Source organism: Mobula hypostoma, chromosome 29 (assembly GCF_963921235.1).
Source record: "Mobula hypostoma chromosome 29, sMobHyp1.1, whole genome shotgun sequence".
In the NCBI taxonomy this organism is placed as follows: domain Eukaryota; kingdom Metazoa; phylum Chordata; class Chondrichthyes; order Myliobatiformes; family Myliobatidae; genus Mobula; species Mobula hypostoma.
This window is the reverse complement of record NC_086125.1, coordinates 21264452-21291705: the sequence shown is the minus strand read 5'-3', so window position 1 is coordinate 21291705 and position 27254 is coordinate 21264452. Positions and strand designations below refer to the sequence as shown.

Genomic DNA, 27254 nt, shown 5'->3' with positions numbered 1-27254 from the left:
CCATCCCCTCACTTTCTTATTCTGGCTTCTTCCCCCTTCCTTTCCAGTACCGATGAAGGGTCTTGGTCAAAATGTCGACTCTTTATTCCTTTCCATAGATGCTGTCTGACCTGCTGACTTCCTCCATAGTTTTGTGTGTGTTGTATGCTCTCCAGCTCCCTTCATCACTAGCTTCTGAAATGACATTGACTGGCCTTAACATTGAATTCTCCAACTTCCGGTAATTCCCTTCCCCTATCCCTATTTCACTCTGCCCCCTCCCCCAGCTGCCTATCACCTCCCTCATGGTTCTGCCTCCTTCTACTACTCATTGTGCTTTCCCCTATTCCTTCTTCACCTTTCCTGCCTATCCCCTCCCTGCCTCCCCTCCCCCACCCCTTCGTCTTCCCCCTTACTGGTTTTTCACCTGGAACCTACCAGCCTTCTCCTTCCCACCCTCCCCCCACCTTCTTGATAGGGCCTCTGCCCCTTCCCTCTTCAGTCCTGACGAAGGGTTCCGGCCCGAAACGTTGACTGATCGTTTCCACGGATGCTGCCCGACCTGCTGAGTCCCTCCAGTGTGTTGTGAGTGTTGCTTTGACCCCAGCATCTGCAGATTATTTTGTGTTATCGACTGGCTTAATGCTTGCATTGCCCTTAGTCATTCTAATTTACCCACCTAATCACCCTTGTCACACTCTACGCACTAAGGACCGTAAGACATAGGAACAGAACTAGGCCATTCAGCCCATCGAGTCAGATCTGTAATTCCAACATAGCTGACTTATTATCCCTCTCAACACCATTCTCCTGTCTTCTCTCTGTAAACTTTGATGCCCAGACTAATCAAGAACCTATCAGCCTCCGCTTTAAATATACTCAATGACTTGGTCTCCACAACCATTCATGGCAGTGAATTCCACAGATTCACCACTATCTGGCTAAAGTGACCTTGATGGGAGTTGTATGCAGACTCCCAAACAGTAGCGAGTGGCCTAAAAATTACAACAGGAGATAGAAAATGCTTGCAAGTTGAAAAATTCTCCAAAAATAGATCCCTTCCTATATTCTTAACACATCATCAAAACAAATTTCCTTCGCTACATCGACGACTGCATTGGCGCTGCTTCCTGCACGCATGCAGAGCTCGTTGACTTTATTAACTTTGCCTCCAACTTCCACCCTGCCCTCAAGTTTACCTGGTCCATTTCCGACACCTCCCTCCCCTTTCTAGATCTTTCTGTCTCTGTCTCTGGAGACAGCTTATCCACGGATGTCTACTATAAGCCTACTGACTCTCACAGCTATCTGGACTATTCCTCTTCTCACCCTGTCTCATGCAAAAACGCCATCCCCTTCTCGCAATTCCTCCGTCTCCGCCGCATCTGCTCTCAGGATGAGGCTTTTCATTCTAGGACGAGGGAGATGTCTTCCTTTTTTAAAGAAAGGGGCTTCCCTTCCTCCACTATCAACTCTGCTCTTAAACGCATCTCCCCCATTTCACGTACATCTGCTCTCACTCCATCCTCCCGCCACCCCACTAGGAATAGGGTTCCCCTGGTCCTCACCTACCACCCCACCAGCCTCCGGGTCCAACATATTATTCTCCGTAACTTCCGCCACCTCCAACGGGATCCCACCGCTAAGCACATCCTTCCCTCCCCACCTCTCTCTGCATTCCGCAGGGATCGCTCCCTACGCAACTCCCTTGTCCATTCGTACCCCCCATCCCTCCCCACTGATCTCCCTCCTGGCACTTATCTGTGTAAGCAGAACAAGTGCTACACATGCCCTTACACTTCCTCCCTTACCACCATTCAGGGCCCCAAACAGTCCTTCCAGGTGAGGCAACACTTCACCTGTGAGTCGGCTGGGGTGATATACTGCGTCCGGTGCTCCCGATGTGGCCTTTTATATATTGGCGAGCCCCGACGCAGACTGGGAGACCGCTTTGCTGAACGTCTACGCTCTGTCCGCCAGAGAAAGCAGGATCTCCCAGTGGCCACACATTTTAATTCCATATCCCATTCCCATTCTGACATGTCTATCCACAGCCTCCTCTACTGTAAAGATGAAGCCACACTCAGGTTGGAGGAACAACACCTTATATTCCGTCTGGGTAGCCTCCAACCTGATGGCATTAACATCGACTTCTCTAACTTCCGCTAATGCCCCACCTCCCCCTCGTACCCCATCTGTTGCTTTTGCTTTTGACAAAGTCCCACACAGGAGATTAGTGTGCAAACTTAAAGCACACGGTATTGGGGGTAAGGTATTGGTGTGGGTGGAGAATTGGTTAGCAGACAGGAAGCAAAGAGTGGGAATAAACGGGACCTTTTCAGAATGGCAGGCGGTGACTAGTGGGGTACCGCAAGGCTCAGTGCTGGGACCCCAGTTGTTTACAATATATATTAATGACTTGGATGAGGGAATTAAATGCAGCATCTCCAAGTTTGCGGATGACACGAAGCTGGGTGGCAGTGTTAGCAGTGAGGAGGATGCTAAGAGGATGCAGGGTGACTTGGATAGGTTGGGTGAGTGGGCAAATTCATGGCAGATGCAATTTAATGTGGATAAATGTGAAGTTATCCACTTTGGTGGCAAAAATAGGAAAACAGATTATTATCTGAATGGTGGCCGATTAGGAAAAGGGGAGGTGCAGAGAGACCTGGGTGTCATTATACACCAGTCATTGAAAGTGGGCATGCAGGTACAGCAGGCGGTGAAAAAGGCGAATGGTATGCTGGCATTTATAGCGAGAGGGTTGGAGTACAGGAGCAGGGAGGTACTACTGCAGTTGTACAAGGCCTTGGTGAGACCACACCTGGAGTATTGTGTGCAGTTTTGGTCCCCTAATCTGAGGAAAGACATCTTTGCCATAGAGGGAGTACAAAGAAGGTTCACTAGATTGATTCCTGGGATGGCGGGACTTTCATATGAAGAAAGACTGGATGAATTGGGCTTGTACTCGTTGGAATTTAGAAGATTGAGGGGGGATCTGATTGAAACGTATAAGATCCTAAAGGGATTGGACAGGCTAGATGCAGGAAGATTGTTCCCGATGTTGGGGAAGTCCAGAACGAGGGGTCACAGTTTGAGGATAAAGGGGAAGCCTTTTAGGACCGAGATTAGGAAAAACTTCTTCACACAGAGAGTGGTGAATCTGTGGAATTCTCTGCCACAGGAAACTGTTGAGGCCAGTCCATTGGCTATATTTAAGAGGGAGTTAGATATGGCCCTTGTGGCTACGGGGGTCAAGGGGTATGGAGGGAAGGCTGGGGCGGGGTTCTGAGTTGGATGATCAGCCATGATCATAATAAATGGCGGTGCAGGCTCGAAGGGCCGAATGGCCTACTCCTGCACCTATTTTCTATGTTTCTATGTTTCTATGTTACTTATTTTTATACACACATTCTTTCTCTCACTCTCCTTTTTCTCCCTCTGTCCCTCTGAATATACCCCTTGCCCATCCTCTGGGTCGTTCCCCCCCCCCCAGTCTTTCTTCCTTGGCCTCCTGTCCCATGATCCTCTCGTATCCCTTTTGCCAATCACCTGTCCAGCTCCTGGCTCTATCCCTCCCCCTCCTGTCTTCTCCTATCATTTTGGATCTCCCCCTCCCCCTCCAACTTTCAAATCCCTTACTCACTCTTCCTTCAGTTAGTCCTGACGAAGGGTCTCGGCCTGAAACGTCGACTGCACCTCTTCCAAGAGATGCTGCTTGGCCTGCTGCGTTCACCAGCAACTTTGATGTGTGTTGCTTGAATTTCCAGCACCTGCAGAATTCCTGTTGTTTGCATCAAAACAAATTCATTGTTCTGTGCACTGGCATTTACGGGAATGCAGTGTGCAAAGATGTACTATCTTTGGATGGACAGTATATCCAAACATTTGCAAGATGCTTTGGTGCTCTGTCTGGACATCTTTAAGCATTGCAAGCCATCCTTTCTCAGGCATTTCAGAAGTTTCTCCAGATGTTCCTCCGTGCTTCTCAGATGCTGGTAAGACCTCAGACAAAGTTAGGAATCTAAAGGTTGAGCATGGTGCAACTAGTGTCTTGAGCTCCCTATGTTTCAATGCAAGAAGTATTGTAGGAAAGGCGGATAATAGTGCGGAAGATGAGGTATCCGGTATACAAACACAGGCGATGTGTAGTGAGGAGAGGCTTTCGATGGGGCAAAATTACAGTCAACAGGATGAGTTACAACATAAAGGGCGGACAAAATCGAAAAGAGTGAATACCGGACTGCAGGTGTTGTATCTGAATGCGCACAATATAGGGAATAAGGTTGATGAACTTGCCCCGCATTTGCAGATTGGCAGGTATGACATAGGCATCACTGAATCATGGCTGAAAGAAAATTAATGTTCAGCATACACATTGTATCAAAAGGACAGGCAGGAGGTGGGGGGGGCAACGTTGCTCTGTTGGTGAAAAATGACATCTAATCATTAGAAAGAGGTGACATAGGGTTGGAAGGTGTTGAATCATTGTGGATAGAGCTAAGGAACTGCAAGGGTAAAAAGACCTTGATGGGAGTTGTATGCAGACTCCCAAACAGTAGCAAGTGGCCTAAAAATTACAACAGGAGATAGAAAATGCTTGCCAAAAGGGCAATGTTACAATAGTAATGGGGGACTTCAATACACAGGTAGATTGGGAAAGTTAGGTTGGTGCTGGATTACAGGTGGAGGATCTTCGAGAGTGCTTACAAGTTGGCTTTTTAGAGCAGCTCGAGGTTGAACCTACTAGGGGATAAGCTATTCTGGATTGGCTGTTGTGAAATGAACCGGAATTGATTAGAGAGCTTAAGGTAAAAGAACCCTTAGGGGAAAGTGATCATAATATGATTGAATTCATTCTGAAATGTGAGAAGAAGAAGCTAAAGTCAGATGTATTAGTATTACAGTGGAGTAAAGGGAATTACAGAGGCATGAGAGAGGAGTTGGCCAGAATTGATTGGAAAAGAACACTGGCAGGGATGATGGCAGAGCAGCAATGGCTGGAGTTTCTGGAAGCAATTTGGAAGGCACAGAATATATACATCCCAAAGAGGAAGAAGTACTCTAAAGGAAAGATGAAACAACTGTGGCTAATGAGAGAAGTCAAAGCCAACATAAACGCCAAAGAGAGGGCATATAATAGAGCAAAGATGATTCCTTGTCTTACTGATGTTGTGCAAGGTTTTTGTTGCAACACCACTCACCCAGCTGATCTATCTCACTCTTGTACACCTTCTCGCTTAGGCAGGGGTTGATTCTGGCCATGGCCAACCTCGCTAAGCACTTCATCACAGCAGATGTGAGTACAACTGGGTGATAGTCATTGAGGTAGTTCACCCTGCCCTTCTTGCGCACTGGTATGATGGTTGTCTTTTTGAAGTATGTGGCAATCTCCAACTGCAGCAGTTCTGCAGAACTCGGCAAGTCAGACGGGACCTGTGGAGGGAAACAAGTAGTCGACATTTTGGGCCTTGACCCTACATCGACTGGAAAGGAAGGAGGCAGAAGCCAGAACAAGGAGATGGGGGTGGGGAAAGAGTTGAAGCTGGCAGGTGATAGGTGAGACTGGGAGAGGGGCACCTCCAAGAGGACCACGACCTTGTCATAGGGTTTGGAGGCTCGCGGGCCTCAATGGCCTGGAGAGCTCTGTAGGCTGGAGTCAGGGCTTTACGCTTCTGCTTTCACCCATGCCAAGGGTAGAGGCCAGACTAAGCGCGGTCCACTGATCCTTCAGTATCGGGCTTTCAGCTCAACCCTATCAAACAAAACTGTTACGGCAGGGTGGGGTGGGATGGAGTGGAGTGGGGTGGGGTGGGGTGGGGTGGGGTGGAGTGGAGTGGGGTGGGGTGGGGTGGGGGGAGTAAGGCAGTGCACAAGCTGATCAGAGTGAAAGTTCCCCAGTGCCGGCCTTGGGTGGAGTGAGGATACTGACGTCACCACTTGACCATCCCATCACCGTGTTCGAGAGGTCGCTCAACAATTCACGATGGGCCTGCACTTCCAGAGTACGGCCCAAGTGCCCCAACCGGAGGCCTACAAGGCTTAATCTATCTTTGAGGATTAGATTAGATTAGATTATGAGGACACACAGTCTTCTTTTATTGTCATTTAGTAATGCATGCATTAAGAAATGATACAATATTCCTCTGGTGTGATATCACAGAAACACAGGACAGACCACGACTAAAACTGACAAAAACCACATAATTATAACATATAGTTACAATAGTGCAACAATACCATAACTTGATGAAGAACAGGCCATGAGCACAGTAAAAAAGTTCAAAGTCTCTCGAAAGTCCCACATTTCACGCAGACGGGAGAAGGAAGAAAACTCTCCCTGCCACGCCCGACCACAGTCCGACTCTGAGTCGTCCAAAAACTTCGAGCTCTGATCAGCCCTCTGACCCCGAGTACCGAGCACCATCTCTGTCGAACGCTTTGACCTCAACCTCGGTCGCCAGCAGCAGGTAAAGCTGGGGATTTTGGGGCCTTCCCCTCCGGAGATTCTCAATCACACAGTAGCACAGGCAGCAAACCGGGCATTTCAGAAATTTCTCCAGATGTTCCTCTGTGCTTCTCACGTCTGTCTTTATCAAATCAGAATTGTGCATGGCATCCTACTTACAAATACCGATATCATTTCACCAGAGAGCTGCGCGCTGCATCGCGCCGCCATCTTCTCCTCCCGCCCGATACCCATCTGTGTACCATCAAGATATTACCATCATGACTGAAGGCATTGAGCTATCCCACCACATCTGTGGCACCTCAAAACCTCCACTCATCTTCTGTCCATCAAAGCCTCTGATGAGACCCACTGGAAGGAGCTGTTATCTCCTACCACCTGATCCTTTGTTTTTATTATTGTTTGTCTTTCCTGATTCCCCATTGGTAATGGTATTGTGAGATAAGTAAGAGGCCTTTGGGCTCTTTGAGATGATCCTTTTCAGCTTCTTTCAGAGATCCTCACCAGTGGCAAAGCTCATCTTCGTCCAATTAAATTCCACGACGTCAAGAAATAACAGAGCACTGGATGCAGGCAAGGCTGTGATATCAGACAACTTCCCTTTGGTAGTACTGAAGACCAGGCTTCAGATCTAGCTGTTGCTCCAGTATGACGATGACATTGGCATCTAATCGACAATGGACGATTGACCAGGCATGGCCCATCCAGAGCAAACTCAGTTCACCTGAACAATGCTGAGTGGAGCCACTGTTAATCACCCAGTGAAGTGATGGAAGTTGTAGTGACAGCTCTATCAAGAAGGGGGAAATCTGAAAGAAATTTGAGGGTTAAAATTTCACATGGAGGGTGGTAACTATCTGGAATTAGCTCAGAGGTGGTGGTGGAGGCAGATACAAAAAGGCGCTTGGTAAGGCAAGGCGTAGGGGTAATGTGGACATATTGCAGACAGATGAGACTAGAATCAGAATCATATGTCGTGAAATTTGTTGATTTTTACAGCAGCAGTACAATGCAATACAAGATAAATATAGGAAAAAACTGAATTAGAGTAAAAAAAAACATAAAATAGTTAAATTCAATAAGTAGTGCAAAAAACAGGGAACAAAAAAGTAGTGAGGTAGTGTTCATGGGTTCAATGTCCATTTAGAAATTGGATTGCAGAGGGGAAGAAGCTGTTCCTGAATCTCTGAGTGTGTGCCTTCAGGCTTCTGTACCTCCTTCCTGATGAGAAGTGGGCATGTCCCGGGTGGTGGGGGTCCTTAATGATGGATGCCACCTTTCTGAGGCGCTGCTCCTTGAAAGTGTCCTGGATATTACGGAGACTAGTACCCATAATGGAGTTGACTTATTTTACTATTTTCTGCAGCTTACTTCGATCCTGTGTAGTAGCCCCCCCCCCCATATCAGATGGTGATGTAGCTAGTTTGAATGCTCTCCATGGTACTACTGTAGAAATTTGCTAGTGGTTTTGGTGACAAAACTACAACTTCCATCACTTCACTGGGTGATTAACAGTGGCTCCACTCAGCATTGTTCAGGTGAATTGAGTTTGCCCTGGATGGGCCATGCCTGGTCAATCGTCCATTGTCGGGTAGATGCCAATGTCATCGTCATACTGGAACAGTATGCCACCAAGGAGACTGAGGTCCTTTAACATCTGTCCAACGATGCTGTGGATGTTCTATGAGTCTGTGGTGGCCAGTGCGATCATGTTTGCTGTTGTGTGCTGGGGCAGCAGGCTGAGAGTAGCAGACACCAACAGAATCAACAAACTCATTCGTAAGGCCAGTGATATTGTGGGGATGAAACTGGACTCTCTGACGGCGGTGTCTGAAAAGAGGATGCTGTCCAAGTTGCATGCCATCTTGGACAATGTCTCCCATCCACTACATAATGTACTGGGTGGGCACAGGAGTACATTCAGCCAGAGACTCATTCCACCAAGATGCAACACAGAGCGTCATAGGAAGTCATTCCTGCCTGTGGCCATCAAAGTTTACAACTCCTCCCTTGGACGGTCAGACACTCTGAGCCAATAGGCTGGTCCTGGACTTATTTCCATCTGGCATAATTTACATATTATTATTTAATTATTTATAGTTTTATATTGCTATATTTATATTCCGTTCTTGATTGGTGCAATCACCCAATTGAACTATAACGAAACCCAATTTCCCTTGGGATCAATACAGTATGTGTATCTATCTATCTATCTATCTATCTATCTATCTATCAAAACCAAATATCCTCAAACTTCTTATGAAATATAGCTGCTATCTTGTCTTCTTTTTAGCTGCATCGATATGTTGGATCCAGGTTAGGTCCTCAGAGATATTGACACCCAGGAAATTCCTCACTGTCTCCACTCCTGAACCCTTTATGAGGATTGGTTGTGTGTTCCCTCACCTTACCCTTTCTGAGTCCACATTCAGTTCTTTAGTCTCACTGATGCTGAGTGCAAAGTTGTTACTGCAGCACTACTCCACTAGCTGGTACATCTCACTCCTCTACCATCTCATCACCATCTGAGGTTCTGTCAACTATGGTTGTACCATCAGCAAATTTACAGATGGCATTTGAGCTGTGCCTAACCACACAGTCATGGGTATAGAGAGAGTAGAGCAGTGAGCTAAGCACACATCCCTGAGGTCCGCTGGTATTGATTGACATGAGCTGAAGATGTGACTTGCATTCCGCACAGATTGTGGCCTCTGGTTAGGAAGTCGGGGATCCAGCTGTCAAGGGAGGTACAGAGGCCCAGGTTCTGGAGTTTTTTGGTCAGAACGGTAGATTGATGGTGTTAGACGCTGAGCTGTAGTCAATAAACAGTGTAGCGTAGATGGGCTGAACCTGTGGATGACCTGAGCTGTAGGTTTCTATGAGTAGGTTCCATTTTTCTCTCATCCATTTGCCTATCCAAGAATCTCTTAAATATCCCTACTGTATCTGCCTCCATCACCACCTCTGGCCGAGCAGAGAACGTGGGTTCCACGCGCCTACTCATTCTGTTTAAAAAAAAATGACATCCCACCTATACTTTCCTCTGGCTGTTCACTCTACCCCTCTTACTCTGCCCAAGAACAGGGCGAGCAGTCTCATTGCCTATTGTACCAATTTCTACTGTGATGATGTGCTTTGGGAGGTTAGTCATGGCCAGAATCAACTCCTGCCTAAGCAATTTGCGTATCACCACAACAGCAAGTCATCTCACTGGCTTTCCACTTGGCTTTGGGTCACCTGGACAATAGCAATGAAAACATCAGGCTGCCGTTTGTTGATGGGTCTCTGTACCTTCCTCTGCAACTGGATCCTTGACCTCCTCACCAGGAGACCACAGTCAGTGCGGCTTGGAGATAGCATCTTCTCCTCACTTACAGTCAACACTAGCGCATCTCAAGGATGTGTGCTTAATCTCCCTACACCCATGACTGCTCAAACACCATCTATAAATTTGCCCATGACACAACTACTGTTGGCAGAATTTCAGATGGTGATGACAAGATGTACAGGAGCAAAATAGATCAGCTGGTTGAGTGGTTTTCCAACAACAACCTTGCGCTCAACATCAGCAAGGCCAAGGAAATGATTGTGGATTTCTGTAAGGGGAAGTTGGGGGAAAACACACCAGTCCTCGTCAGTGGAAAGAGTGTGCAGTTTCAAGTTCCTGGGTGTCAACGTCACTGAAGATCTGGGCCTAATACATTGAAGTGATTACAAAGAATGCATATCAGTTACTATATTTCATTAGGAGTTTGGGGAGACTTGGTATGATACCAAAGACTGACAAATTTCTACAGATGTACTGTGGAGAGCATTCTAACTGGTTGTATTGGACAGTCCACTGAATGAGGTCGTAAAAAGCTGCAGAAAGTTACAAACTCAGCCCGTTTCATCATGGGCACCAACCTCCCCGGCACTGAGGACATCTTCAAAAGGCAATACCTCAACAAGGCGGCATTCATCATGAAGGACCCCCATCACCCAGAACATGTCCTCTTCTTATTGCTACCATCAGAGAGGTGGTACCGGAGCCTGAAGATACTCACTCAACATCTTAGGGACAGCTTCTTTCCCTCAGATTTCTAAGTGAACAATGTACACTATCTAAATTTTTCTTTTTTTTTGCTCTTTTTACACTACTTAATTAATTTAAAAATTATATTCGTTATTGTAAAGGATAATTTTATTATTTTGTATTGCAATGTACTGCTGCCACAAAACAGCAAATTTCATGATATATGCTCTGTGCGAGTAAAGCTGATTCTGATTTTGAACGCGTCTCCTCTCATTTTCCGTTACTCTGAAGAGTAAAGCCCTAACTTGCTGAACTTTTATATTTATCTTTTGATTTAGAAGGAGGCCATTTCTTAGGGTGTGTCCTCAGCCCAATGTTTAGCTGTTTCAGCAAGGACTTTCAAAAGTGATAACATTGGCCATGCTGTTGACAGTTAATGGAACTGATTACATTTCTTCAATGAAGACAAGCAACACGTGTCACAATAGCTTTGCTGCCCTGGAGAAGTTGAAAGTATTTCTAGGATTTGTTAAGCAAGGGGATAGTCTTTGGGAGTAGACGGGCCGAACGCCGTTTTCGATTCATCATGACTTTGCTGTATTAATGAAACAATCAATGAGCAGAAGTAATTGATTGGCGTTTATTTTAACCAATCACGGACAAGAAATCGTGAGGTAACTGACACCAATCAGGTTCGGCTGCCGTGCATGCTATTTGACCAACCAGAGGGATGGGTATTCGCTGAGAAGAATTGATTGACGTCGGAGCCGTACAATCAATTCGCTTCTCGTGGTGATTGACGGCTGCCTCAGGCAATTAGGCGATAGTTGGTGGTGGTGGGCGGTAGCTCGCTCTCTTCCCTGAACCGGCTGCTGCACTCGTCACCTGGCCGGAGCTGTGATGTCCTCGCCTCGGATTCGCGTGTTCTCCTCGGCCCGAGAGCTGGGGCCGGCCCTGGGGCAGTTCGTGCTGGCGTCCGCCAGCCAGGCGGTGCAGAGCCGCGGGCGCTTCGCCGTGTCGGTGTCGGGCGGCGGGCTGGTGCAGCTGCTGTCGGCCGAACTCCCGGCCGCCCTGGACCGGGAGTCGCGGCAGCCGGGTGCCGACTGTAAAAACTGGGTCCTCGGCTTCTGCGACGAGCGGCTGGTCCCTTTCGAGGACCCGGAGAGCACCTGTGGCCTGTACCGGGTAAGGGCCGGGGCTCCAGGTCGTTGGTCAGTCATTCGGGCCGGGAGGTCAAGGGACATAGGAGTCACTTGGCCGTTGTTCAGTATTGGGGGTCGTTTGCATGCATTTGCACTCATTGGGGTGCATTTAAACCTGCTGAACTCCGAGTAGACAGGTCCTGCTAAGAGTGGTAAACACTGCCCGGTACATCACACTATCCATAGGACCCGACGCCGTGGGGCGTTGATCAGGAAGGCTTACAGGTGCCTGTCAAACCTTTCCTAATGTTCTCCCAACTGGGAGAAGATGCAGAGCTTGAAGGCGTGGATGACCAGACCTAAGCATAGCTCCTTCCCCTCTGCTTATGATCAGACTTGTGATCCAGTCATCTTTTTCACATCCCCCTTCTACACTCTTGGACTCTTTCAATTCTACCTCTTTTATGATCACTTCAGAATTTCTGTCTCCACTGCCTCAGTTTGTGCTACTATACTCTGCACCAATCTGTTGTTTTACACTTGTCACTGTATTTCTGTGTAACTCTCATGCCAGCAAGGAACTTCATTGCATGCTGGTGTGTGTATATGAGAAACTAATCTGAGTGATTGTAAGGAGCCAATTATCCCTGTCTAATAGTACCATTAACTGTTGGATGTGGAGAAGGTCTTTCCTATAGCAGGAGAGGCCAGGACCAGAGGGGACAGCCTCAGAATACAAGGACGTCCTTGTAAGACAGAGATGGGGAGAAATTTCTTTAGCCAGGTGGTGAATCTGGGTAATTTATTGCCGTAGATGACTGTGCAAGCCAAGTCATTGGATTATTTAAAGTGGGGTTTGCCAGGGGATGGGGAGTCGATGTCTTTTCTTTCAACAACACCCCTGCTTTTTCTGTAGTTCATGATTATCTGAAGATTAATATTAGAGTTGTACATGTGTACTTTGACAATAAAATGAACTTTTTTTTGGAAAAGTGATCCTTTGATAGGTTCTTGATTAGTTAGGGTGTTAAAGGTTATGAGGCAAAGGCAAGAGAATGCGGTTGAGAGGGAAAATAAGTCAGCCGTGATGGAATGGTGGAGCAGACTCAATGGGCCGAATGGTCTACGTCTTATGGTCTTGACTCCAATGGGCATTAAAGTTTAGTTACTAGATAAGGCCAACTTTTGGGTTGGGGTTAACCATACTTGAGTCAGTGATTTGAATTGGCACTGGTTTGGTTTGGGGATGCTGGAATCGGATTCAGATCAGATTAAATGCATTGCCATATGGACAAGTGTGCGGTGAAACTACTTGCTTGGTGAAGCTCTCAGAATAAAGGGTGTACGTGATAATCATAACTACACAGAGTGCACAACAGCAGGACGGTGTCAAGATAGGAGTGCTGTCTGCGGAATCGAATACTGAAGTGACAATAATAGAGTCAGCAGGAAAGGTACAATTAAGAGAACAAGAACATGGCAGTATCACTGGAAAGGGGGTGTGAAAGAGCATCATTGATCTGATGTGTCTATTGATAGAAGAGGGATCAAGAATGCTGACAGAGAAATATTCCTGCCCTATATTTCCAACACTTCTGCGTTTCCTTCCTCTGCTGTTGCCTTACTGCTTCTGACTTCTTCCAGTTCTGCCTCTGTGTCACATTCCTGCTCCATCACCCTCTCATCAACTCCAATTCCACCCCTAAGCCTCCCTGCCTTTTCTCTCTTTGGTAGCTATGCTGATATCTTTATATCTGGCTTGCTAATTCAAAATTTTGAGCGTTTTATTTCTCCAGTAATAAATCATGAAGCAACAATGTTGCCAGAATGTTAGCATCCAGAAAGGCTGAGTGCAAGAATCCATGGGCATAAAGGGTAAAAGTAATTAACATAAACACAAGAGGTTCTACAGATGCTGAGAATCCTGCTGCAGGTTCTTAACCGGAACGTAGAACAGTCGTTCCTCTCCGCAGACCCTGCTGAGTTCCTCCAGCATTTGGTGTTTGTTCCAAAGTATTGAGCAGTTGAAGTCTGTGGGATGTTCTATCATCAGAGCAGGAGTGAGCCAGACACTGAAGGAACTCAGCAGATCATCAGGACTCCCCTCCATTGATCTTACTGACCTGCTAAGTTCATCCAGCACTTTTTGTGTGTTGTTTAAAATTTCCAGCATCCGCAGAATCTGCCTGATGTTTACAGCCGTCAACACTTTGTTCCATTTCTCCTGATCTGGGCTGGTCTCCGTAGCACTTAACCATTGCGTTACCTCCTCCAGAAGCACCTGTTCTCCAAGATCTCCATTCCTAATAACCGCGTGGTCGCTATTAACCCAGCGCTGCCCGTGGATGAAGCAGCGGACAAGTACGCGGAGAGACTGAGAGAGGTACGGTATTGAACAGCATTGTAGTGTGTGAGGATCCAAAGCCTTCCAGTGCTCTTGTGTAATGGATGGGACAGAAATTGGGGCCTGTCTTCTCATCATATTAGGCTGAAGGAACTTCTGAGGCAATGATAGTTCTTGGGTATAATTGGATCGAGTGTGAGGTGAGGCAAGTACTGTATAGAGCAGAGCATTTGGAAATACTTCAGGCTGGAAAATTGTGGGCATACTATGTTGACGTTGGAAATGTTTGGTGGCACTTGCAGGCTGCCCCCCCCCCCCACCTTCCCCAGCACGTGTTGGTTGATAACCCCAGCAATGCATTTCTCTGTATGTTTCAGTGCATTTGTGATAAATAAATCTGAATAGACCTTTCTCTGGGATTGCTAAAGAAAAGTGACATTGACATTGAGGATCTGGAGAGAGAGGGGTCATTCCTGAAACAGAAGGATTTGACACATTCAAAGTTAAAGGGTTTGAAAATAATACTTAGTAAACTGCTATTTCCTCTGGCAAAAGACTGCTCAGTCTTTAGAGGACACAGAGGTGAGAATTTCTTTTATGAAGGGAATTGCTGTGATTTAGACTAAAAGGCAGTAGAAGCAAATGCAGTAGAAATGCCCGTAAAAGAATTGTGCCAGTGAAAAGGAAACATCTGTAGAGCTTTTCAGGAAAGAGATTGAGTGGACCGAATTGGATTGGTGAAGATGATGGGTTGCATTTTTTGTTAGGGGGTGTGGAGGAAGATGGTTTTGGGTCGTTAAATAGCCTTCTGGTTCACAGTAATTCTGTAATATGTGAAATCCGGGTACAGAGGGATTAGAACATTATTTACAGACATCCTATATCAATGTTTATCCTGGGATTTTCCTGTCTTATACAGTGGCATGCAAAAGTTTGGGTAACCCTGGTCAAAATTTCTGTTACTGTGAATAGCTAAGCGAGTAAAAGATGACCTGATTTCCAAAAGACGTAAAGTTAAAGATGACACATTTCTTTAACATTTTAAGCAAGATTACTTTTTTTATTTCCATCTTTCACAGTTTCAAAATAACAAAAAAGGAAAAGGGCCCGAAGCAAAAGTTTGGGCACCCTGCATGGTCAGTAACAGCCCCTTTGGCAAGTATCACAGCTTGTAAATGCTTTTTGTAGCCAGCTAAGAGTCTTTCAATTCTTAGGGGATTTTCACCCATTCTTCCTTGCAAAAGGCTTCTCGTTCTGTGAGATTCTTGGGCCGTCTTGCATGCACTGCTCTTTTAAGGTCTATCCACAGATATTTGATGATGTTTAGGTTGGGGGACTGTGAGGGCCATGGCAAAACCTTCAGCTTGCGCCTCTTGAGGTAGTCCATTGTGGACTTTGAGATATGTTCAGGATCATTATCCTGTTGTAGAAGCTATCCTCTTTTCATCTTCAACTTTTTTATAGACGGTGTGATGTATGTTTCCAGAATTTGCTGGTATTTAATTGAATTCGTTCTTCCCTCTTCCAGTGAAATGGTCCCCATGTCATTGGCTGCAACACAAGCCCAAAGCATGATCGATCTACCCCCGTGCTTTAACAGTTGGAGAGGTGTTCTTTTCATGAAATTCTGCACCCTTTTTTCTCCAAACATACCTTTGCTCATTGTGGCCAAAAAGTTCAATTTTAACTTCATCAGTCCACAGGACTTGTTTCCAAAATGCATCAGCTTGTTTAGATGTTCCTTTGCAAATTTCTGATGCTGAATTTTGTGGTGAGGATGCAGGAAAGGTTTTCTTCTGATGACTCTTCCATGAAGGTCATATTTGTGCAGGTGTCGCTGCACAGTAGAACAGTGCACCACCACTCCAGAGTCTGCTAAATCTCCTGAAGGTCTTTTGCAGTCAAACGTGGGTTTTGATTTGCCTTTCTAGCAATCCTACGAGCAGTTCTCTTGGAAAGTTTTCTTGGTCTTCCAGACCTCAGCTTGACCTCCACTGTTCCTGTTAACTGCCATTTCTTAATTATATTACGAACTGAGGAAACGGCTGCCTGAAAACGCTTTGCTATCTTCTTATAGCCTTCTCCTACTCTGTGGGCATCATTTATTTTAATTTTCAGAGTGCTAGGCAGCTGCTTAGAGGAGCCCATGGCTGCTGATTGTCGGGACAAGGTTTGAGGAGTCAGGGTATTTATAAAGCTTTGAAATTTGCATCATCTAGCCTTTCCTAACGATGACTGTGAACAAGCCATAGCCCTAACAAGCTAATTAAGGTCTGAGAACTTGGTAAAAGTTATCTGAGAGCTCAAATCTCTTGGGGTGCCCAGACTTTTGCATGGTGCTCCTTTTTTTAAACTCTAAAATTGTACAAAACAAATCTTGTACAACACTAATCTTGCTTAAAATGTTGAAGAGAATGTTTCATCTTTAACTTTATGAGTTTTGGAGATCAGTTCATCTTCTACTCATTTAACTATTCACAGTAACAGAAATTTTGACCGGGGTGCCCAAACATTTGCATCACTGTATATAGATCATTATATTTCATCCAGATTGGATTGTTACTCATCCAGAGAAACCAGTTCATCCTAATACAGTGTTGTAAATATGGAATGTATACATTGCTGGGATATACGTACACTGCTATGAATAAGATCAAAATCCACATTGTAAAGCTTAAAACTGCATTGGTATCTCATTTTGGGCAAATTTGCGGGCATTTTGGAACATTGCTTGACTAGTGCAGTCCTTGCAGGCTCCTGCGTGATTGCTAATATCATTTTCATTTCGGTCAGTGTTCCTTGTTCTGACCTTCTGATTGTACTTTCCTCCTCCAGATGTTTCCAAGTGATAATATACCAGTCTTTGACTTGCTGATCCTGGGAATTGGTCCCGATGGGCACACCTGCTCTCTCTTCCCAGATCATCCCCTGCTGCAGGTAACCTGAACAAATTGTGTTCTGAGTTGCTTACAAATTGATGCATTCGTTTGGAGACTGTCACTGGTTTAAATTCAACCTGGAAACGTTGTAGGTGTTGGGTTAGCTGGTTTTCAGATAAGCCTCCTTTCATCAATGTTTGTAATTGATTTAATTGGATAGTCATAGTCATACTTTATTGATCCCGGGGGAAATTGGTTTTCGTTACAGTTGCACCATAAATAATAGTAATAAAATCATAAATGGTTAAATAGTAATATGTAAATTATGCCAGTAAATTATGAAATAAGTCCAGGACCAGCCTATTGGCTCAGAGTGTCTGACCCTCCAAGGGAGGAGTTGTAAAGTTTGATGGCCACAGGCAGGAATGACTTCCTATGACGCTCTGTGCTGCATCTCGGTGGAATGAGTCTCTGGCTGAATGTACTCGTGTGGCCACCCAGTACATTATGTAGTGGATGGGAGACATTGTCCAAGATGGCATGTAACTTAGACAGCATCCTCTTTTCAGACACCACCGTCAGAGAGTCCAGTTCCATCCCCACAACATCACTGGCCTTACGAATGAGTTTGTTAATTCTGTTGGTGTCTGTTACCCTCAGCCTGCTGCCCCAGCACACAACAGCAAACATGATGGCACTAGCCACCACAGACTCATAGAATATCCTCAGCATCGTCCGGCAGATGTTAAAGGACCTCAGTCTCCTCAGGAAATAGAGACAGCTCTGGCCCTTGTAGACAGCCTCAGTGTTCTTTGACCAGTCCAGTTTATTGTCAATTTGTATCCCCAGGTATTTGTAATCCTCCACCATGTCCACACTGATCCCCTGGATGGAAACAGGGGTCACCGGTACCTTAGCTCTCCTCAGGTCTACCACCAGCTCCTTAGTCTTTTTCACATTAAGCTGCAGATAATTCTGCTCACACCATGTGACAAAGTTTCCTACCGTAGCCCTGTACTCAGCCTCATCTCCCTTGCTGATGCATCCATCTATGGCAGAGTCATTTGAAAACTTCTGAAGATGACAAGACTCTGTGTAGTAGTTGAAGTCCGAGGTGTAAATGGTGAAGAGAAAGGGAGACAAGACAGTCCCCTATGGAGCCCCAGTGCTGCTGATCACTCTGTCGGACACACAGTGTTGCAAGCACACATACTGTGGTCTGCCAGTCAGGTAATCAAGAATCCATGATACCAGGGAAGCATCCACCTGCATCGCTGTCAGCTTCTCCCCCAGCAGAGCAGGGCGGATGGTGTTGAACGCACTGGAGAAGTCGAAAATCATGACCCTCACAGTGCTCGATTAATGTGACTGGGTTTAAAATCCGAGGCTCCAATCCAATAAAGGACCAGGGAGTAGCTTTTTCAGTGGTGAAATTGCGAAGCTGTTCCCCACCGAAGGGAGGTGTGAAAGCAGAGGTATATGTAAGGGGAAGAGGATAAAACTGTGAGAAAAGATGGGTTAGGGATGTGAGCAGAGGCTGTTTATGGTCTGTTTAGACTGAAGAGCCTGTATTCATGCTTCCCCCCCATTTCTGCCCCTCTGAAATGTTTCCAGTTCAAGACTTGCGCCTATATTCAGAATAGGATTTATGATGTGACAGTAAAGTGCAAAGACATAAGATTGCTAGAAATTACGAAATAAATAATGTAAAACAAAAAGAACAAAGTAGTGTTGTGGATTGCTCCAAAATCTGATGGGGCAGGGGAAGAAGCTGCTCCTAAAATTTTGAGTGTGTCTTCAGGCTCTTGTTTCTCACAGGAAGAACTGCTTACGGGCAGCAGAGGGGATTAAACCCCAATTGGTGAAAGCTGGCTGTGTGAAGCAATCCACTAACCTCTGCTTCAGATGTGCAGCCGTTGTTGTAATGTAGCACAGGGTCATTTGATTGCAGTGATGGGTTGTCCTGAGAGGACAGTGGGACGGCTTGTGGTTATTTAAAATTGAGAAGGATGAGGGGTAAGTGCTTACAGTGCTCATCTGTGCACAGAAACTGCCATAGTTAACAATGACTAAATTGTCTTGTTTTTGCTACAGTACTGTGCAAAGGTCATAGGCACATATATATAGCTAGGGTGCCTAAGACTTTTACACTGTACTACAAGCTGTTTTTAAAAAAAAAAAATTCCTGTGGATTAATTCTGATTTGAAGCAAATGGTGGAATGACATCCATTTCCATCCTCTTTATTTGTCCTTGAAACAGCAATATCTGTGAGTCCTCAGTTTTTGTTAATATTAGTAAACATTTAGTAGACCCCCCTCTCTTCCTCTCTCCCCCCCTCCCACCAAGCCTTTTGCACAGTACAGTATGGAGAATGAAGGGTCAGTACGACTGCAGAGAAAATTACCTGCTGACTGGAAGTTTTCCACTGGCTGAGTTAGCAGTCTGAGACCTGGTTTGGTGTTTAATCCAGCAGATGGTGTCTTGGGTGCAGTTTTCCCTGTACGCACAACAAATGTGCTAACATTCCTGAAGTGGGACTGGTCTTTGGGAATTGAGGAGGGAGTACCTCCTGTTGTTATATCTGTTTGCTTCTCCAAGATGGTGAGCTGCTGGCTTGATTCGCGTCATTTAGTCTTGCCCCGTCTGTGTTCTGTGCCAGACATTGAAAGAGGAGCATAGAGGTGGGTGGCGCTGAAGGTCTTGCACTTGGCAAATATTCAGCCGGAAGATGATGCTAGATTCTCTGGAGTGTGAACTGAACACTCAATTGCTGATCCATGTTAAGACACTGCTGTCACTTGAGGGAGATAACACTTAAGAGCCAGATATCTAGAGAAGAGTCTGATGCTGTCTGCAGCTGGTAATTCCACAGGTCAATAACCCTGCTGTTTGGCAACCGCCTGTCTCACTCGGGACCATTCCTGCATCACATGAGGAGTGTATCGTTGTCTCTGGTTGGGGAATATAACTGCTGTCAATGTACAAAGTGGATCAAGGGTCAGCTTTATTCACCATATACATTGATGTGTATTAGGAATTTGCTTTGGTGTGTTGCTCAGAGCTGGACATGCAACAAAAGCATCAACAATTAAGAAGAATTCAGGGTTGTATATATAAAAAAAAATAAAGTTAGTGGTTCAAGGACAGATATGGAATAAAATGTGCATAAGTATCTGCAACACACATAAAATGCTGGTGTTTTGATGTATAGTATATGTAACAAGTAAAGCTTACCTTTAATATCTTTATCATTGCTGTTAATCACTATTGAAATGCTTCCAGTTAATGCTCGTGGTTAAATCCTGTGAGTTTTAATGTCTCCATTAATGCATTGTTTTACTTCTTTTCTGGAACAGGAGCAAAGTAAAATCATTGCTCCAATTAGTGACTCTCCTAAGCCACCTCCGAAACGTATAACTATGACGCTGCCCTTACTTAACGCTGCCCGGTGTGCTGTCTTTGTTGTGACCGGTGAGAGTAAGGCACCAGCCTTAAAGGTAAGAAGCTGGGAAAATAGGCGTTGAGTCATAGGACCGTGACACATCGGAGCAGATATAGGTCTTTTGCCCCATAGAATCTGCTCTGCTATTTGATCATGGCTGATATCTTTTCCCTCTCCAACCCATTCTCCTGCCTTCTCCCTTTGTTGTCCTTACTAATAAAGAATCTATGATTCTGTGCTTTAAATAAACCCAGTGACTTGGCCTTTGTTGCCATCTGTTCAATGAATTCCACAGTTTCACCACCCTTTGTCTAAAAAAAAATCCTCCTCATCTTTGTTCTAATGGGGCATCTTGTATTTTGAGGCTATGCGTTCTGGTCCTGGACACTTTCCACTATAGGTAAATCTTCTCCATCCCCATTATATCCAGGCCTTTCAATATTCAGTAAGCTTTAATAAGTTCCCCCCATTGTTCTAAGCTGCAGTGTGTACAGGCCCAGAGCCATCAAATGTTACATTAAATGTGATATTTTCTAGATCAGCCTTTCTCAACCTTTTTTACCTGGAGGAATCATCGAAATAATTTTTGCGTCTTAAGGAACCCCTACGTAAAAAATATTATATCTACAGCTCTTAGTACATTAGTAAATTGTAGGTATAATAATCCAAAAATAATTGTCAATGTTCTTTTGAGTAGAGAATGAATTTTTAGCCAACCTTTCTTTGGGGGTGGGGGTGGGGGGGGAACAGGTAGTTAAGCTTAGCTTATCTTTCTTGAAATTAATCTTTCTTTCCATTTTATAAATTTTTAAAAACTCACAAGGCAAACATAAGGAATTTCTGTTAAATGGCTTAAGCCAAAATGGGATTTAATTTTTCTAAAGGTAGGCTCGGTAGATTGTGACAACATCAGGATTTTCTTTTTTTTTTACAAGAGAAACAAAACCTCTCATGGAGCCAAACATTGATGGGGCAGTACAAATGCCAACACAGTTCCTCCAAGACAGACCTTTTGTTACCAGACAAGAAGACAAAACATTTAAATATATCTTGGCCTTTGCTTGTTTCAGGCAGCTCTTTGCAACAGAAAAAAATTCTTGAATTTCACCCATCATCTACAACATGACATTTATTGGTGAAATTTGTTGACTCGTCAACCTGGATAGAGAAGCAGTTTTCAGTTCATCACACAAAACCTCTTCAGCATTGTCTGACATGTCATCAAAACGAAAACATCGTACTATTTGAGAGTGAAACCTTTTCAATTTCTTGTACTGCTTCTTGTCCTGGCATTTTACCCATGATAATTTTACATCCTGGCATTATTAGGTTCTCACCAACTGTGTGACTTTTCCTTTCCTGGGTAATAAGTTCTGCTACTAAATGATTTGCTTCCTGAATCTTTTTACTGACTGTGACTTTATTAACAGACTTTTGTTTTGTTTCGAGATTCCAATAGCCGTTTAAAATAATCAGCATTTTTACGTGTCACATGGCTGTAATTTGTAGTTAAGTGTCTTTTCAGTTTTGCTGGAGCCTTTGTAAGACGTTTGCCATAGACCAGGCACAAGGGAATAGGACAACTTAGATCACCTGTTCATGTAAAAACCCAGTGATAAGTAGCTTTCATTGTAAAGACAGACTTTTTTTTGTCTGTTTTTGCATAATAAGAACATCATAATAAATGTGCGAAAACTTCACCATACAATTCACTTCTAATCTACACAATCCACCTTTTGCAAAGTTTACAACAACAGCAAAATGGCAGGCCAACAGTTGAATTGCAGCACATAAAAATTCCTCCTTTAGAATGAAAATTACCCTCCAATTTTCTACTACAACGGTAGAGTTTGTTTGCTCCTATTAGTCATTGGACAGTGCGCAAGGAGAAATTGGGGGAGATAATTTGGGAGGGAGGGGCTGATGTCAGCCCAACTTGGTTGAGTCCATTCAATGCTCAGAAAAAGCACTTTGTGCTCATCATCAGCCTACTGTCCTCCCCTCCGTGCAATACAGCACTCACCAATTATCAGCCTAATGTCTTCCCCTCCGTGCAATACAGCACTCACCAATTACCAGCCTAACGTCTTCCCCTCCGTGCAATACGGTGCTCACCAATTATCAATGGTCTCTCCTATCCTGTGTCAAAAATTGTGAATAGATCAAATAAACATGGCCCTACCGTGCACTACCATACTGGGCTGGGAGATCTTTAGTGAGATTGCTAACAGGGCTGCTTGGTCACTGCCCACCAGCGCAAGTGCTAGCATTGCGCATTGTTCAAAAACTTTTTTAAATCACAATCTCTTGCGGAACCCCTAGCTACCTCCCAAGGAACCCCGGTTGAGAAACCCTGTTCTGGCTTGTGGCTAGTTGTACCCAAATCCTTTCATACCAGTGTTAATTCTAAAACCCTAAATAGCCATACATAATCAATCAATCCCAATTTTTAATTGAGATCATACAGGCTTCATCACAGCTTTCAGGAGAAGTGCTCTTATTACATCCTGGACTTGTCCATTGTGGTTTTTTTTTCCCCTTTCCTTCCTTCTAACAGACTGTTGATTCCTTTAATCATCTTAAGTGGCTCTCTCAGGTCACCCCTTACGGATGAGGGCAGTGCTGTAGCATAGTGGTTAGTGCAATGCTTTACAATGCCAGCAACCTGTCATCACTTCCTGCCGCTGTCTGTAAAGGGTTTGTGTTTTTCTTCTTTACTGCATGGGTTCCTCTAGCTGGTCCGGTTTCTTCTCACATTCCAAAGGCTTACAGGTTAAGGTTAGTAAATGTGGGGGTGCTCTGTTGGCACCAGAAGCAGGTGTACCACTTGTGAACTTTCCCTTTCACATCCTTAGATTATATTGGTCATTGACCCAGATGACACATTTCACTGCATGTTTCAATTGATTCTTCAACTTACATGTGACAAATAAGGGTGATCTTTTAAAAAAGCAGCGTTTTCTTTGCAAACTTTCCTTACAACATAATCCTCCAAAGGCCCAATATTGTTCAGGTAAATATGCATAGCTCCCCTAAGAGACCAATCCTGAGGTGCAGCATCTGGCACCCAGTGTAACAATCTTGTTTAGTTCGAGATATATCCAGCCTCCTTTGTATTTGGCTGTACTGATAGAGATTGTATCTATCGACAACTGAAAAGCTTCCTGGGTGTTGGAATTGAAGTTCCAAGTCTTTGAGAAATCAGAAGCAGAATGCCTGCTTACATTAATATTTGCTGCAATGTACATTTGGATTTGTAAGTCATCTGCTGTTGCCTTTACCCAGGATATTCTGGAAAGCCACAAGGAAAATCCATTACCTGCTGCCCGAATCCAGCCAGCCAACGGGGAGGTGCACTGGTTTATCGATGAGGCTGCCGCAAGCAAGCTGACTATTGAGGTGGACCGGACGCATCAATAGACACATGCCCGTACTCTTTCATTACACAAGGATGTGGGCGAATGGGTCAGGATCTGTCAGGCTAATTTTTATTTAATCAATCCCAAACAATCTGCAAAAGTGGAGTAACCTTTGGGAATCGTAGATTGGTTTTGATTTGTCAAAAACAGACTTGGTATCAAAGAAGATGCTGTCTGTATTTGGCCTGAGAACTGTTGATCATTGCTTTGGCATAGCTGAACCAACAAATTCAAAAAGTAAAGCTGGGGAAATAAACACTGAATTGGTTGTAAACAGAATTGTTTAAATTTGAAACTTTATTGTCCACATTCTAGGTTTTTTTATATTTGTTTTCTTTTGGCGGTCAATCTTGTCTCTTTGCCTGAAGTATTTCCTTCAGTAGTTTAAGGATTCCATTTTGTATTTTGGGTCCAAACAGACTGTCAGATGTATTGCCATTCTACCATTTACCAGTAATGGAGTAGCATTTACGTCTAATCCACACTAATATTTGAGGGTATTAGTTTTACTAGTGTTTAGGGGAATGGAACTGATCTAATAGATTTAGAAATAGAAAATGTTTACACAGGTGGTCTGATAGCATTTGTGGAGGGAGAAATAGACCAGAAATCTTGTTCTCCCTTCACAGACTCTACTTGACTTGCTAAGATTTTGTTTTTGACATTTCCAGATGCTGCAGTAGTTTTGTTTTTGGTGGTCTCGCAGTAAATCATGAATTTGTGCCAGTTTCCATGTCTGACCTAAACTGCTGTGTATTTTAACAGGATATTTGTAAGTGTGCATTAAACTAGTTGTTTTGGTTGTACATAACCAAACTATGACCTGCACTTGCTGACTAGTCCTTTCATTGATAAATTATATGGCTACATTTGTACTAACCTCTGGCTAAAGTAACGCATTGCCAGGAATAGACAATAGGTGCAGGAGTAGGCCATTCGGCCCTTCGAGCCAACGCCGCCATTCACTGTGATCATGGCTGATCATCCACTATCAGTATCCAGTTCCTGCCTTATCCCCATAACCTTTGATTCCACTATCTTTAAGAACTCTATCCATCTCTTTCTTGACAGCATCCAGAGACTTGGCCTCCACAGCCTTCTGGGGCAGAGCATTCCATATATCCACCACTCTCTGGGTGAAAAAGTTTTCCTCAACTGCGTTCTAAATGGCCTACCCCTAATTCTTAAACTGTGGCCTCTGGTTCTGGACTCCCCCATCAGCGGGAACATGCTTCCTGCCTGCAGCGTCTCCAATCCCTTAATAATCTTATATGTTTCAATAAGATCCCTTCTCAGCCTTCTAAATTCCAGAGTATACAAGCCCAGTCGCTCCAATCTTTTGACATATGACAGTCCCGCCATCCTGGGAATTAACCTTGTGAACCTACGCTGCACTCCCTCAATAGCAAGAATGTCCTTCCTCAAATTTGGAGACCAAAACTGCACATAGTACTCCAGGTGTGGTCTCACCAGGGCCCTGTACAGCTGCAGAAGGACCTCTTTGCTCTTATACTCAATTCCCCTTGTTATGAAGGCCAGCATGCCATTAGCTTTTTTCACTGCCTGCTGTACTTGCATACTTGCTTTCAGTGACTGATGTACAAGAACACCTAGATCTCGTTGTGCTTCCCCTTTTCCTAACTTGACTCCATTTAGATAATCTGCCTTCCCGTTCTTATCACCAAAGTGGATAACCTCACATTTATCCACATTAAACTGCATCTGCCATGCATCCACCCACTCACCCAGCCTGTCCAAGTCACCCTGCATTCTCATAACATCGTCCTCACATTTCACACTGCCACCCAGCTTCGTGTCATCTGCAAATTTGTTAATGTTACTTTTAATTCCCTCATCTAAATCATTAATATATATATTGTAAACAGCTGCAGTCCCAGCACTGAACCCTGCGGTACCCCACTGGTCACCTCCTGCCATTTCGAAATACTCTTTGTTTTCTGTCAGCCAGCCAATTTTCAATCCATGTCAGTACTCTGCCCCCAATACCATGTGCCCTAATTTTGCCCATTAATCTCTTATGTGGGACTTTATCAAAGGCTTTCTGAAAGTCCAGGTACACTACATCTACTGGCTCTCCCTTGTCCATTTTCATCGTTACATCCTCAAAAAAATTCCAGAATATTAGTCAAGCACAACTTCCCCTTCGTAAATCCATGCTGACTCGGACCGATCCTGTTACTACTATCCAGATGTGTCATAATTTCATCTTTTATAATTGACTCCAACATCTTTCCCACCACCGACGTCAGGCTAACCAGTCTATAATTCCCTGTTTTCTCTCTTCCTCCCTTCTTGAAGAGAGGGACAACATTAGCCACCCTCCAATCCACAGGAACTGATCCTGAATCTATAGAACATTGGAAAATGATTACCAATGCATCCACGATTTCTAAAAGCCACCTCCTTAAGTACCCTGGGATGCAGACTATCAGGTCCCGGGGACTTATCAGCCTTCAGACCCAACAGCCTGTCCAACACCACTTCCTGCCTAATATAAATTTCCTTCAATTCATCCATTACCCTAGGTCCTTTGGCCACTACTACATCTGGGAGATTGTTTGTGTCTTCCCTAGTGAAGACAGATCAGAAGTACCTGTTCAACTCGTCTGCCATTTCCTTGTTCCCCCTAATAAATTCACCTGCTTCTGTCTTCAAGGGCTGAATTTTGGTCTTAACTATTTTTTTCCTTTTCACATACCTAAAGAAGCTTTTACTATCCTCCTTTATATTCTTGGCTAGTTTACCTTCGTACCTCATTTTTTCTCTGCGTATTGCCTTTTTAGTTACCTTCTGTTGCTCTTTAAAAGTTTCCCAATCTTCCGGCTTCCCACTCGTCTTTGCTATGTTATACTTCTCTTTTATTTTTATGCTGTCTATTACTTCCCTTGTCAGCCACGACCTCCCCTTCCTCCCCTTAGGATCTTTCTTCCTCTTTGGAACGAACTGATCCTGCACCTTCTACATTATTCCCAGAAACACTTGCCATTGCTGTTCCACTGTCATCCCTGCTAGGGCATTGTTCCATTGAACTTTGGCCAGCTCCTCCCTCATAGCACCATAGTTCCCTTTGTTCAGCTGTAATACTGACACTTCCGAGTTTTCCTTCTCCCTCTCAAATTGTAGATTAAAACATCATATTATGGTCACTACCTCCTAATGGCTCCTTTACCGGTTCATTGCACAACACTAAATCTAGAATTGTGTTCTCTCTGGTAGGCTCCAGTACAAGCTGTTCTAAGAATCTGCTAGTTAAACTTGAACCTATCTTAAAGTCTGTGCTGAATTTAAAAACAGCATTTTAGCCTTCTGTTTCAGTGGCCCCAGATTCCATTGCAGTTATGAGGAGCACTGTTCTTGACCAAGCTTGGGCAGCAATGTTTGTTCATGATGACATTTAAACCTGTGGGCACTGCACTGATTCAGTTGTCCAAAAGAGGGAGCGGTTGGGATTCAATCAGGTTTAATATCACTGATGTATGTCGTCAGATTTGTTTTTTTTTGCAACAGCAGTATAATGCAATACAAGAAAAGTTGTATCTTAC

At 44.5% G+C, this 27254-nt stretch overlaps 1 protein-coding gene across 1 annotated transcript; it reads left to right on the top strand.

Moving 5' to 3' along the window:
• The first annotated feature begins 11301 nt into the window (after positions 1-11301).
• Positions 11302-24985, top strand: pgls (6-phosphogluconolactonase). The gene is made up of 5 exons (XM_063035611.1): positions 11302-11648; positions 13881-13988; positions 16785-16886; positions 20187-20327; positions 23558-24985. The coding sequence occupies exons 1-5, from the start codon at positions 11364-11366 to the stop codon at positions 23690-23692; spliced, it is 771 nt and encodes a 256-aa protein (XP_062891681.1). The 5' UTR covers positions 11302-11363; the 3' UTR covers positions 23693-24985.
• The last annotated feature ends 2269 nt before the right edge of the window (positions 24986-27254 follow it).